Source organism: Xiphophorus couchianus, chromosome 15, assembly GCF_001444195.1.
Source record: "Xiphophorus couchianus chromosome 15, X_couchianus-1.0, whole genome shotgun sequence".
NCBI classification, from domain to species: domain Eukaryota; kingdom Metazoa; phylum Chordata; class Actinopteri; order Cyprinodontiformes; family Poeciliidae; genus Xiphophorus; species Xiphophorus couchianus.
In genome coordinates, this window is record NC_040242.1 from 22,031,654 (window position 1) to 22,043,046 (window position 11,393).

The 11,393-nt window shown below is 39.5% G+C and overlaps 1 protein-coding gene and 1 long non-coding RNA gene across 2 annotated transcripts in view; one reads left to right on the top strand and one right to left on the bottom strand.

Moving 5' to 3' along the window:
* Positions 1-10,798, bottom strand: part of cdk19 (cyclin dependent kinase 19) — a 54,075-nt gene extending 43,277 nt beyond the window's left edge. The window contains exons 1-2 of the mRNA XM_028040148.1: positions 10,375-10,798; positions 4,950-5,025 (exon numbers count right to left, since the gene is read on the bottom strand). Coding sequence (XP_027895949.1) covers positions 4,950-5,025; positions 10,375-10,502 — 204 coding nt within the window. The 5' untranslated portion in view covers positions 10,503-10,798. The remainder of the gene's footprint in view (positions 1-4,949; positions 5,026-10,374) is intronic.
* LOC114158542 (uncharacterized) lies at positions 1,337-2,938 on the top strand. The gene is made up of 2 exons (XR_003598423.1): positions 1,337-2,786; positions 2,862-2,938. It is a non-coding gene; the product is annotated as an uncharacterized LOC114158542 (long non-coding RNA).
* Positions 10,799-11,393: the final 595 nt, after the last annotated feature.

Here is an 11,393-nt window from a genome sequence, read left to right on the forward strand (position 1 = left end):
TGGTTTAACGCATTGCATTGCCACTTCAGAGACTTTGTGGGAATTCCAGTTTCTGTTCACAGTCCAAAAATATTTAGTTGACGGTTAGGTCAACTGAATATTCTAAATGGCCGTCAAGTATAAGAGTGTGCGTGTGACCACACATGGATGTATCTATGTATGGATATATGGATGGATGGATGGATGGATGTATGGATGGATGTTCCCTCTACAGACCAAAAGAACTGGGACCTAAGATGTGAGATCTATCACTGACATATGCCCCCAAACCTTTGACTTTTTACATTAACATTTAAATTCAAATTGGAATAACAACGAAGATTTCCAACAGCATAAGAGAAAGAGCACAGCTTCAACTGATGAGGACGATGTACCCATAAAGCGTGTGGATGACTTAAATACTATGTGAAATCAGTGCCCAATAAAATGAAGGCAAGAGTGCAAAGAACAGACAAAAACAAAAAAGCATCCCACATGAGCTTTAGAAAATATGAGCAAATAAATCAACAAGAAATAAGGAAGGAAATAATCATTCCACAGCTAAACAAGGTAAATATCATTCACGACCTATGACACAGCATGAGTTTGACGACCTGTGATAGGTTTAAACAACCTGTGTGAACTTGAAACAGAGTGAAATGTCTCAAAGTGCAGTATGCACACACAGAGACACACCTCTACACACACAAACACACATCACCTGATTACTTTCATTGGAAGCTCACATAGTATAAAGTGCCTTAATCAAGAATTAGTTAAATTCACTTTTGTACGATGCCTTTTTCCAGAGCCAGAGATATCTGGAACAGGTTTCCATGTGGTATTTCCCTACATTGGCTGCTGCTATTAAAATTATGTCATTAAGTCATTAAAAACCATGGCGGTGACGGATGGTAGCACAAGAAATATATTTGTAATTCAGTCACGGCACTGGTGCTCATCATCAAACCTCAGAGGAAACATCAGAGTCTTGAGGCGTTGGAGTGACAAGCCCCTTTTACTCGAAAGCAGCTACAACTGTGACATTTTGGGAAATGGTAGTCAGTGACTTTACAGAACACCTATGGTAAAGGTAAAGGTCATTTTATTTATATAGCAACAAGGCAATATAAAGTGCTTTACAGGAATTAAAAGGAAATACAAACAAAATAACAAACCAAAGGAAAGCGCAAAAGAAGAAAAACAATCTAATGTTGATTTAAAGTATGTAAACTAGATACTCCTATTCAGGGTTGGTAGATAAGTATAAGTAAGTATCCTCTGGTCTAATTCCTTTTCTGGTTTAAGAATAGGAGTCTAAAAAGTAATTGCTAAGGTAGTTTTTCTGGATTCCAAGTTCTAATCCCTATTCTGGGTTGCTAAATAAGTGTAAGTAAATAAATGTCCTCTGGACTTCTGGGGTGCTACATCCCTGGACTTTCTAAGTTTGCTCTAAATTTGTAAAAGTAATGAGTACTCCACAGTTTCTAAGTAATAATAAAAATGAAATGTTCTTGTTCTGGAAGATTTTTTTCTGGATTCTAAGTTTGTTCTAATTCCTTTGTGTTGTTGCTACAAAAATTTTGTCCGGACCTTGATCCTGACACTCTGCTTGGCTATCTGATTGAGAAACTGTGCCAACTGATGAAATGGAGGAAGATGCACTCAATGCTTAACCGATTTAGTTTGTTTCATATAACTTCAGAGTGCAATTAAGTTGCAGAAATGTACAAACCAATACTCTGGTCATCGGGTGTGTATGTGTGTCGCTACTTTGAGGTGACCTTATGAATGTCCTCAAAATGAAGACGAGTTTCTTAACCAGCTACAACTGATGGTGTCATTGAGGTTAAAGAAATGACTCATGACAGGACCACTACAGTGCACTGTTTAACTGTGCCAAAAGTAACGCTTTTGTAGTGAATGGCATACATAGTAATGAGAAAGTGAATGGATGCCCACAAGCAATACATAATGCACAGAAAGACACAGAAAGAAAACAAAGCCTGCAGGAAGGATAACATTCCTACTGAGCATGAATGCAAGAAATTCTGTCCGTTACTTTCTATGTGTTTTACTGGCTGTCTATTACATGGTTTGCTACCTAATTTAATGTTATCTATCATACTGGTACCCATTATTAAGGACAAAACCGCTAAGGTTATCTCTTTGGACAATTACCTTAGCTAGTAGTCTGTCAAAAGGTTTTTCTAAAAGAATACCAATAAACAGGCTAGAAGAGTTTGTCCTGACCTCTGATAGTCAATTTGGTTTTATTAAAAATGACACGGACTGTCATGATTCATGTTCTGTCCTGTCCATGCTGTGTTTAAACACTCATTCAGCTCACCTGTCACGCCTGATTGCTTACCTGTTCCACCTGGTCCCTGCCCTACTTAAACTCCTCTCAGCCTCTGCCTCCTTGCCAGATTATCAACAGCCACTAGCCAGTAGCGATCCAGCGTTTTCTTCCAAGCCTCCAGTGTTTCTACAACCCTTTTCTGTCCATGGATTGACACCCTCTGCCAAGCCCTTCACGGATCCCTTCTGTTCTGGATTTCTGGACCCTGACCCAAGCTTTGCCTCACGACCACTGAATATTGCCTGCCCCTCAAGCTAAGTTTGCTCTCTCTGTCCTCCTGTGTATGACCTCTGCCTGATTATCGTCAAAGTCCCTCGGTGTTGCCTCTTGGATCTCCTTGTGGAGATCTTTGTTGCTTCCGCAGTAGCCTGTTCTACCTGGTTACCTGCACCTCCCTGTCGTCAGACCCTTGGTTTTTCAGCTCCACCCGTCCACTGCTCTACAGGTCAGTTAAGCTGAACATTTCTAAGATACCCCTCCTTTATCAGTGCATCACCAGCCTTCTCCCCTCTCTTCTCAGTGCTGTGTTTGACGACCTCATCCTGAGCAGCAACCAGAGTCTGTAAATTTAATTAAACTTGTTTTTTCCTTTGCGAACTCCTGTGTGTGTGGTTGAATTTCCGGGTCCCCACTGAGTGTCCTTACAACGGACATGTGTATTTTTGCGCGAAAGAAAGGAAGAACAGGTTCCGATACATGAGGAGATTCAGTGAGTAGTGTGCTGAAACGGTTATGGTAAGCATTGGACAGCTATATGAACACGACATTCCAGTGAAAATTCACTTTTTTTCCCCCCAGCATTGAAGCTTCAAACTATGGAGGACCAAAACTCGCATAATAAGAATTAAAAGCATATATATATTTAGTTTTTCCTTGTCCTTACACGAGTTTCTGTCAAGAAATACAGATCTATATATTGCTTTTCCTTGTCCTTACACATTTGTTGTCATCAAGAAATGTATGTTTAGTTTTTCCTTTCCTTTATACATGTGCTGTCATCAAAAAATGTATATTAATTTTACTTTTCCTTAAATGTGTGTTTTTGTCAAGAAATGTAGATATTTTGTTTTGTCTTTTCCTTATACAAGCCCTCCTTCTTTTGTCATTGCCTCCTCTCCTTTTTCTACTTGTCCTTTTTCTACTTCTCCGTGTGCATCTTTATGTTAATGAGGAGAGCTGCCTTCCAGCTCCTACTATTGGCCAATAGAGCTTTGGAACCAACGTCACTGCGTAAGACATTGTGGGGCATTTACGTCTCGTGCAGTCGCTCGGTGCCATCTTTACAGGCCACAGATCAAAACAAACTTTATCCCGGTGTTTTTATTGTGTCACCAACCGCAGTGAAGTTAGTTTCAAGTTGGATATTGGATATTCCAAGTGCCAAAGACTTGACAGGTCTGCTCACTTCAGTACCTTGGCCATCAAACAGAACCTGGATATTCCAATATCCGCAGAGCAAGCGGCGTTTAGCTCAAGGTTGATCCGATATATGAACGCTAATTTCGGCCAACCGTTCTCTACCGCTCCCTCCTCAAGCGCTTGGAGGTTCACTTAGGGACTGTCAACAAATTTCCGAACCAAACACTCCTGTCAAACAAATGTTAATAAATGCCTTGGCCTGTGACCAACTGATACAAAAAAGTGGTAATTCATGCTTTTAAATGAGACACAGTATCCTCCACTAAAATTTCAAGTCATATTCAATAGTTTCATTAATTTTAATAATTAATATAATTTTTTCTTCAATAGCTTCCATATAGTGTATCCCATTGACTAAAAATCAATGTGAAATTGTTCTACTAAACTGTATAGATGAGGCACACACATTTTTATTCCATTTCAACTAATTTTTTATTTTTGTTACCTATTTTTTTAGTTTAAATTTAGTATTTTTCTTCAATAGCTTCTAAGTCATGCGACCCATTAACGCAAAATCAGTGTGAAATTATTACAAAACAAAATATCTACTTTTCTTGACAGAAACGCATGTAACATACATAGCGAACATTGCTACTTAATTGTGCTATAAAATGACACTATGTGCTTAAAAGACACATCATTCTGCCCCCTTTAAAGAGATTGTTTGTTTCAAAAATACATTTGTTAAAAAAAATAATTTCTCAACTGAATATTTTGTCCCCCCACTGGAAAACATTGAGAATAAAGATGGAATATTTCTCGGTTTTCCTGTGTGAGATTGTGCTGCTGCAATAAAAGATTAATTTATGGTACAAATCTATGCCAAGCTATATATTCAGAGTTTATGGTACAGCACATAAAATAGATTTGAAGCAAAAAGCTGTCTCTTTAGGTTTAGCTCATCAACTTATAATGTTCCACTATAAACTGGTTTTCAGTGAAGCAACATGTAATGAATATAGATATTCTCCTCATCTTTAGAGTAAGTCTTAATATAGAATAATATACCATATTAACTGTGTAACACTAAGGGACAATAAAGAATTCAATGTTATTAAAAAGTCTAGACTTGACATATCTGCAACAAGTGCTTAAAAAGTCAAATGTTTGACTCCATCATGAGATTCTACTGGAGTTTTCTTAAAGGATGGGGATCTTTAAGGCCTCAGTTAAAAAAAATGGGACTTACAGCAATTTCTCTGCAGGCTGACATAGATATTCCAGTGCCTTCAATTTGCTTCAGTGCATATTCCTTCTCATCCTTCCTGTGGAGAGAAAAACAGAAAGAAGTGGAGGTGTTATTACTATTAGATGGCAGAGCAGCACAATGTTCTCATGTGAAAAAAATCTGACATGAATGTGTTCATATACATTTTAACACTAAGAAATACAAATAAACACCTTATGAAAGAATGGCAGTTATGAGGGAATATTTTCGTAACATGAAGTAAAACTAAAAAAAAGAAAAGAAAAGTTGATTTTACATAATACTGCTCATTTAACTTCAGTGAGTTCTCCTGGGTTCCCTACATGGTGATCTGCTGTAGAATTCAGAACGTTCCACAGCAGAACCACAGCCCTGCAGAAATATGTCCTTGATGCAAAGACAGAAACTCAAACTGCACGCTGGCCTGGCTGCAGCTCTCAGCTGGCACATTTCCCTTTTTTTCCCCATTTACCCTTGAGAATCAGATCTGTGCATGAAAATCAGTTAATAAGTAAAATGTGAGCCTGCAGGGCAGAGCAGAGTCTGCAGGCTAATAGCGATAGCTTCAACTGAGCAACCTCCCTGTGTTTAGGGCCACGGGTTGGAGAGGCAGACTGGACAAAATCATGGCCAAAGGGAGACATGGCCCTGTTAAAACCTACGCTGAGAGGCGTGATTAAAGCGTAAGCAGCATCCAGAGAGGACTTGACAGAGTGCGGAGCCCGCACAGATCAAACACTTCCTGGTAGTGCTCACATCAAACCCTCTCCAGCCTCATTTGCATCCCAGATGGACACGGTTTATAAAAGGAGCTCTCAGGCACACTTGGCAGACGCTAACCGAGCAGCGCAGGCACTCGTCACATTTCAGCTTTTGGTCTGTAAACAAAATAGGTGCTTATCGTTTAAGCAAATTCAGACCATGAAGAACTTTATCAGGCACTCTGCAGGGCAAAAACACAGGTACCCAGAGGTTCACTAGGAACTAAGGGATTTGTTGTTGTCTGTTGTATTCACCCATACATGGCTAAAAGCTACGAATCATTTTTGCAAGGAAAAATGTGACGACGTATGTTTAGCTACAAGTCCAGCACAGCAACTTTTAAGATATGTTTTGAGGTTTTTCCTTTAAAATTAATGTACTGTGATATAATACAGACTGGGTTATTCTTTACTATCGAAGGTAAACCAGACCAAACGTTTTTTGAATTAGTACAATTCTTTTTTCTAAATGCCAGAAAACGTAGTGAAACAATTTTAGAGATTTTTTTTTTTACTTTCTGCAAATGTGTGGAATTTCAGTCATTTTAAACAATTAATGAGGTTATTTCTGACTAGATTTTTTTTTAAATCACATTAAACAATTATTAAAGTCTACTCTTCAAATTTAATTACGGCAATACTAAAACTTGAATTTCTCAGTATGTTTTGCCCGCAAACAAAACAAAAATAACACATTCTTCTGGGTCCTCAACTTTTTTCTTCAGTGAAAAAAGTTTTTCTTCACTATTCTTCAGTGAATAGAAATAAAGTGGGGTTTTTTTAAAAAACAGTACAGCTTTCACATACATCATACTTTACCTGTTCATGTGGGCACATTCTTCGAGTCACACTTTCCTAATCCTGTCTAACAGTTCATGAGCACAATTCCAAACTGAATGCACATTGAGGGACAATCCCTCAATTTCCTTTTGCACATTAAACCCTGCTCACACCTTGTCGAGCTCTGCCATCCCTCTTGTGGGATTAACTTGCTAAAGCACTGTATTGCTCTGGCTTTAGGCGTGAAGCGCACCAACGTTAAATAAAAAGCGTTGAATATCTTCATATTACCTAAGAAGGTGGATTAATTCGTTCCCAGTGTTCCACTCACAGGGGATGGCACCAGGAGTTTTCACTTTAATAATTTTTACAGGTTGGGTCCGGTGAGAACAGGTGATGCTTCCTTTCCCTGGAGCCTCCCCTGCTGCCACTGACAATCCAACCCAGGCTCAGGCTCCATCAGAGGAAACTAACTCCTGATACCACTGGCTAATGCTGTCTTTTTTGTCCACTCCTATTTGGCCACAGTTCTTGCCTGCTAACAATCCATATTTAAAATGTAGCTAAAGAACAATATAAATTGTGAACGGCTGATTTAATTTGTACGTTACTTGTTAAAATCAATCAAATTTTCCAGAAACTTGCTATTAGTCATTTACAACTGTGTGAGTCTTACAGATGGGACTAAAATACAATACAAATATTCTTGACAATGTTATGCAAGTACATTACATCACACCTAAGATTTCAACATTTTTATGACCATTTATTGTCTATAAATCGTGGCAACCCTTAACTACAACAACAAAAAACTGACACAAATACATCCTGTATGTGCAAAATTATTTATGAACAAGTAGAGGAAATGCCAAAGTGTAGGCACAAATTAGGAGTAGACTGCAGTTTTCTGACAGATCAGTAATCTTTAAAAAAAAAAAACAGAAAAAAAACAGAGCTGCTCATTCTGATATTGGCCAATACCATTTTCTTTGTCTGAAAAGTCACAAAATATAACAATAAGGTCACTAAATTGGAAACAGTAGAGTGATTACTGTTAACCACATGACCTGGTGGGTGGGTCTGTCAGTCAGTCAGTCTTCTATCAGGGCAGAACAAAACGGGACAGTGGCTGATTTTCAGACCTTTGCAGATGTAGATAAGATCGGTGGAAAACATCGGTTTCACATCTAAGCATCGGCCAATCATAGATCTCTCAAAATGAAGGAGAGCAATTTATCGACCAGCCAATTTATCATTGCATCTCTACAAAATACACCACAATATGCATTAATACAAACAATGAACACTCTCTTTGCACTACAGCAAAGGCAGTGTTCATATCCACAATCTTCCTTGTTTACACTCTCGGAGGGTTCAGCCAATCAGTGGCAAGGAAAACAAATGGATTGGTGGCTTTGCAAGCACCAGCCAATGATGTGTTGAGAAGCATTGCACCATTTCAACTTCCCATGGCTCCTGTGCCTTTTGAATATTTTACTTGTGCTTTATAAAAAAAATTCTGCAAATACAGAACCGTGAATAGGTGAGTGTCCACTAATCCAAAATATATGGTCATATGAACAGAAAAATGGTTCACCAGGCACAGATTCAACATTCCTCCACCAATATCTCAGTACCAGGAGCTACAACCTACAGAAAGCCTGTAGACTGAGCTGAACTGCAGAGAGCATCAGAGAGGACCAAAGGTTCAAACATCCCTCTGTCTAGCATTTGGCCAAAGAGGCTGGACAATAAATATGTCACCAGTTAGTAATTTAGAGAAAAACAACTATATTTTAGCATGCTCAAATAAAAATGTTTACTAAAGGGAGATTATGCTGCTGCATTTAAAAATATCTATTTTATGGCTTTAAACACATATTTACCAGAGGTGCTAACTAATTTATCTGCATCTGTATGCAACATTAGCAGGAATCTGGGCCCACCAGCGATCCATGGCCATGTGCGTACAGATACTTATAGGTTTTTCCAGGCATTAAGCTAATGGTACGACTCCATTTAATTCTGCCCAGAGTTATAATAACAGTTTAACAAGACTGAACTGATGAGCCAGACACCTGTAAACTGATGAACTGATTATTAAATATTCCTGTGAACTCATAAATAGACCTAATAATAGAAAATCTGGCTCTTTATTCTTTCGGCGCTCTTCTTATTCCGGCCTGATCATCGCCCTGCGGCAGAGTAAATATGGCTCCATTACACCACATGACATTTTTCCATTGCTACAAGGGCTAATCTTTATGGACCCTGGCAAACTGTTTTGATTCGCCTCGCTGATGAGAGCTTTTCTAAAAGCTACACAGCTGTTTCATATCTGTCTACTGTTGACTTTTCTCAATTTCATCGACTCCAAAGTTCACATTCATGTTCATAATCATGTAAGTATATTTTCCAAACACTGTATTTCCTTGAAGGCAAAAAAAAAATAAAAAATTCTTGCTTTTAGAGCTCTTGTGGTTTGAGTGATATTCTACAACTTAGAAATTCATTCACTCCTGGTCAAAATATTGAGACCTGGACAAATAAAGAGAAAATCATTCTTCCTTCTCCAGTCACATTGTCGGTTCACAGGCCTGAAATAGACCCAGTTTTGATTCATCCCTGAACTGCTTTAAGTTTATTTATGTAGATGGGAGCAAACTGCTTTTTACTTGTACTTATACGTCAGAAGTGGCACTTTGTGGAGTTCAGGCAAGGAGGTCCTCAGTACTTGGTATGTTCTTTGCTTTGGGAATTGAAATCTCAGCGGCGGCTGTCACTAAGCCACTGCTGCAGGTATTTTGCAGTCAGTCAAGGACTACCCATCATCCTGCCTCCTCAAAGGTCAGTCGGGAGCCTTCAATAGCTTCCCTCTCTGCCACAGCCTCTTTTACTTTAAGCCTGCAAACTATCCCTCCAAATATGTAGAACATTTATGGTCTATGCAAACATTTGCGTATCATTTTCCTAGTTTTTGAAAAGCAATGATCTATTCTCTGAACTTTCTTTAGTTTAAGAAAAGAAATTGTAATAGTTTGATTTACCAATTTATAGAAAATGTGTGTGCAATTGGTGAGTATGCAGCATGCACCTCCTACGTCATATTGTTATCACACAGAACTGTCAGAGTATGACAGGGGGGAAAGTAGCTGATCTTAACCTTTGTAAATAGCACTTACTGCCTGGTCTGCCATGCTATTTCCGCCTCTATGCTGAAGGGTCAGAGTGATTCACCTCTTGGCTAGCATACAAATGTCAAATAAAAGCCCACAAGGAGGTAGAAACGGGGTTTGGGTAAGTACTGACAGTAGGAACAGTTGAGCAGAAATGTAAACATCCCATTTGCTGTGATGCTGGGCTTGTCTTCTGCTTCACATGGATTGTCAAAAATAAAAGGAGCCCCTAACAGCCTAGTGTGTCTGTAAACAAAGTTCGGTATTCCTCACTGTTAAAGCTGGGGCCACCGCAACCCCGCCAAGTGTCGCAAGCGCCGCAGCACACCGAGCTACCTATGCCGCCACGCTTTCTAAGAGACAACCAGCAGCCGTGGTTTCAATGCTGCACCCAATGCTGGGTGTTGGGAGAGAAGTTGAGGAGGAGGAAAGAGAGGAAGTATGCGCGTGTGTGTATACGTGAGTGTGAGTGCGCGTGAGTGTAGAGGGGGACCGTTGGTGAGTGAATGCGTGCGTTACATGAAAACAAAAACACAGACACACACACACACACACACGCAGAAGGATATCGCTTCGGGGAGGTTCAAATCTAACGCTGCGTTCAACACACAAGCGGTACTCGCGGTCCCAAAATGCGTCCTGCAATGGGCTGAATCTCAGAACAAACAATACCGATCACGGTTATCTTACCCGTCTTTGCGCTTAGCTTTATAAACGTGCCCGTAGGTGCCTCGACCCACTTTGCAACCTTCATATTCGAACAGATCTTCTACTCTCTCCCTCTCGGCTGCCAGCTTTGTTTTGAAGTCGTAATCCATTTTAACCCATAAATACGTCTTAAATTACAATAAAATAAAATATTAATTATTACATGCATTAATTAAATAATCTGGTCGTTTTATTCCCCCACCATTTCCTTGTTTGGGATTTTGGTCTGCTCCGCTTAATGTTCACTGGCTCGTTGACGTTTCTAATTGGGGCGCGTGGGTTTCTGGGAAAAGCAGTCCTTCTGGGCAGTCGCCACAGCTCGCAAACTATCAAACTGAAGGCGCAAAAAACTACAACCCGCCTTACTCGCTGCGGTTTAGTGCACTTTGCGTACCCCTGAGCGCTGTTCAAAAATGCAGCTCGGACATTTGAGTTCATGGATAGCTACAGTTTTTTAAATAACCAAATATATCATTCATATATATATATATATATATATATATATATATATATGGGGATATCATATTTTGGTTATTTGTACGTAATTTCCAGTAAGTTTCATAGCATCCAATCGATGCCTTACATAAGCCGCAGCCAAATGTTATCGACTGGGTAAAATGTACAAATAGCCAGCAATCATTTCTCAATAGCCGAGGACCTTCTTTGCATAGAACTGTGGGGCGCCTTTTACCACAGCAGAAAGTGTCGATGTCTCAATAATGTTCCATGTTTCCCTGAACATCAGGAACAGCTTGACAGTACTACTCATGCTGTTCACAAGTCAGTTTATTGTCTGCTGAGGCATGGCATCCCACTCTTCTTGAAATGTGGCCTTCAGAGTTAGAGTTGTTTCTCTGGGTTTCATATGGGACTCAGGTCTGGAGAAATTGCAGGTCACTCCATACGAAGAACCCCAGTCTCCAGTGGCCATGATGATTTGGAGCATTTTCAGCCATGAATGTGAAATGAGGCCTGTGTTGTTCATGCAGTGACACAATGAC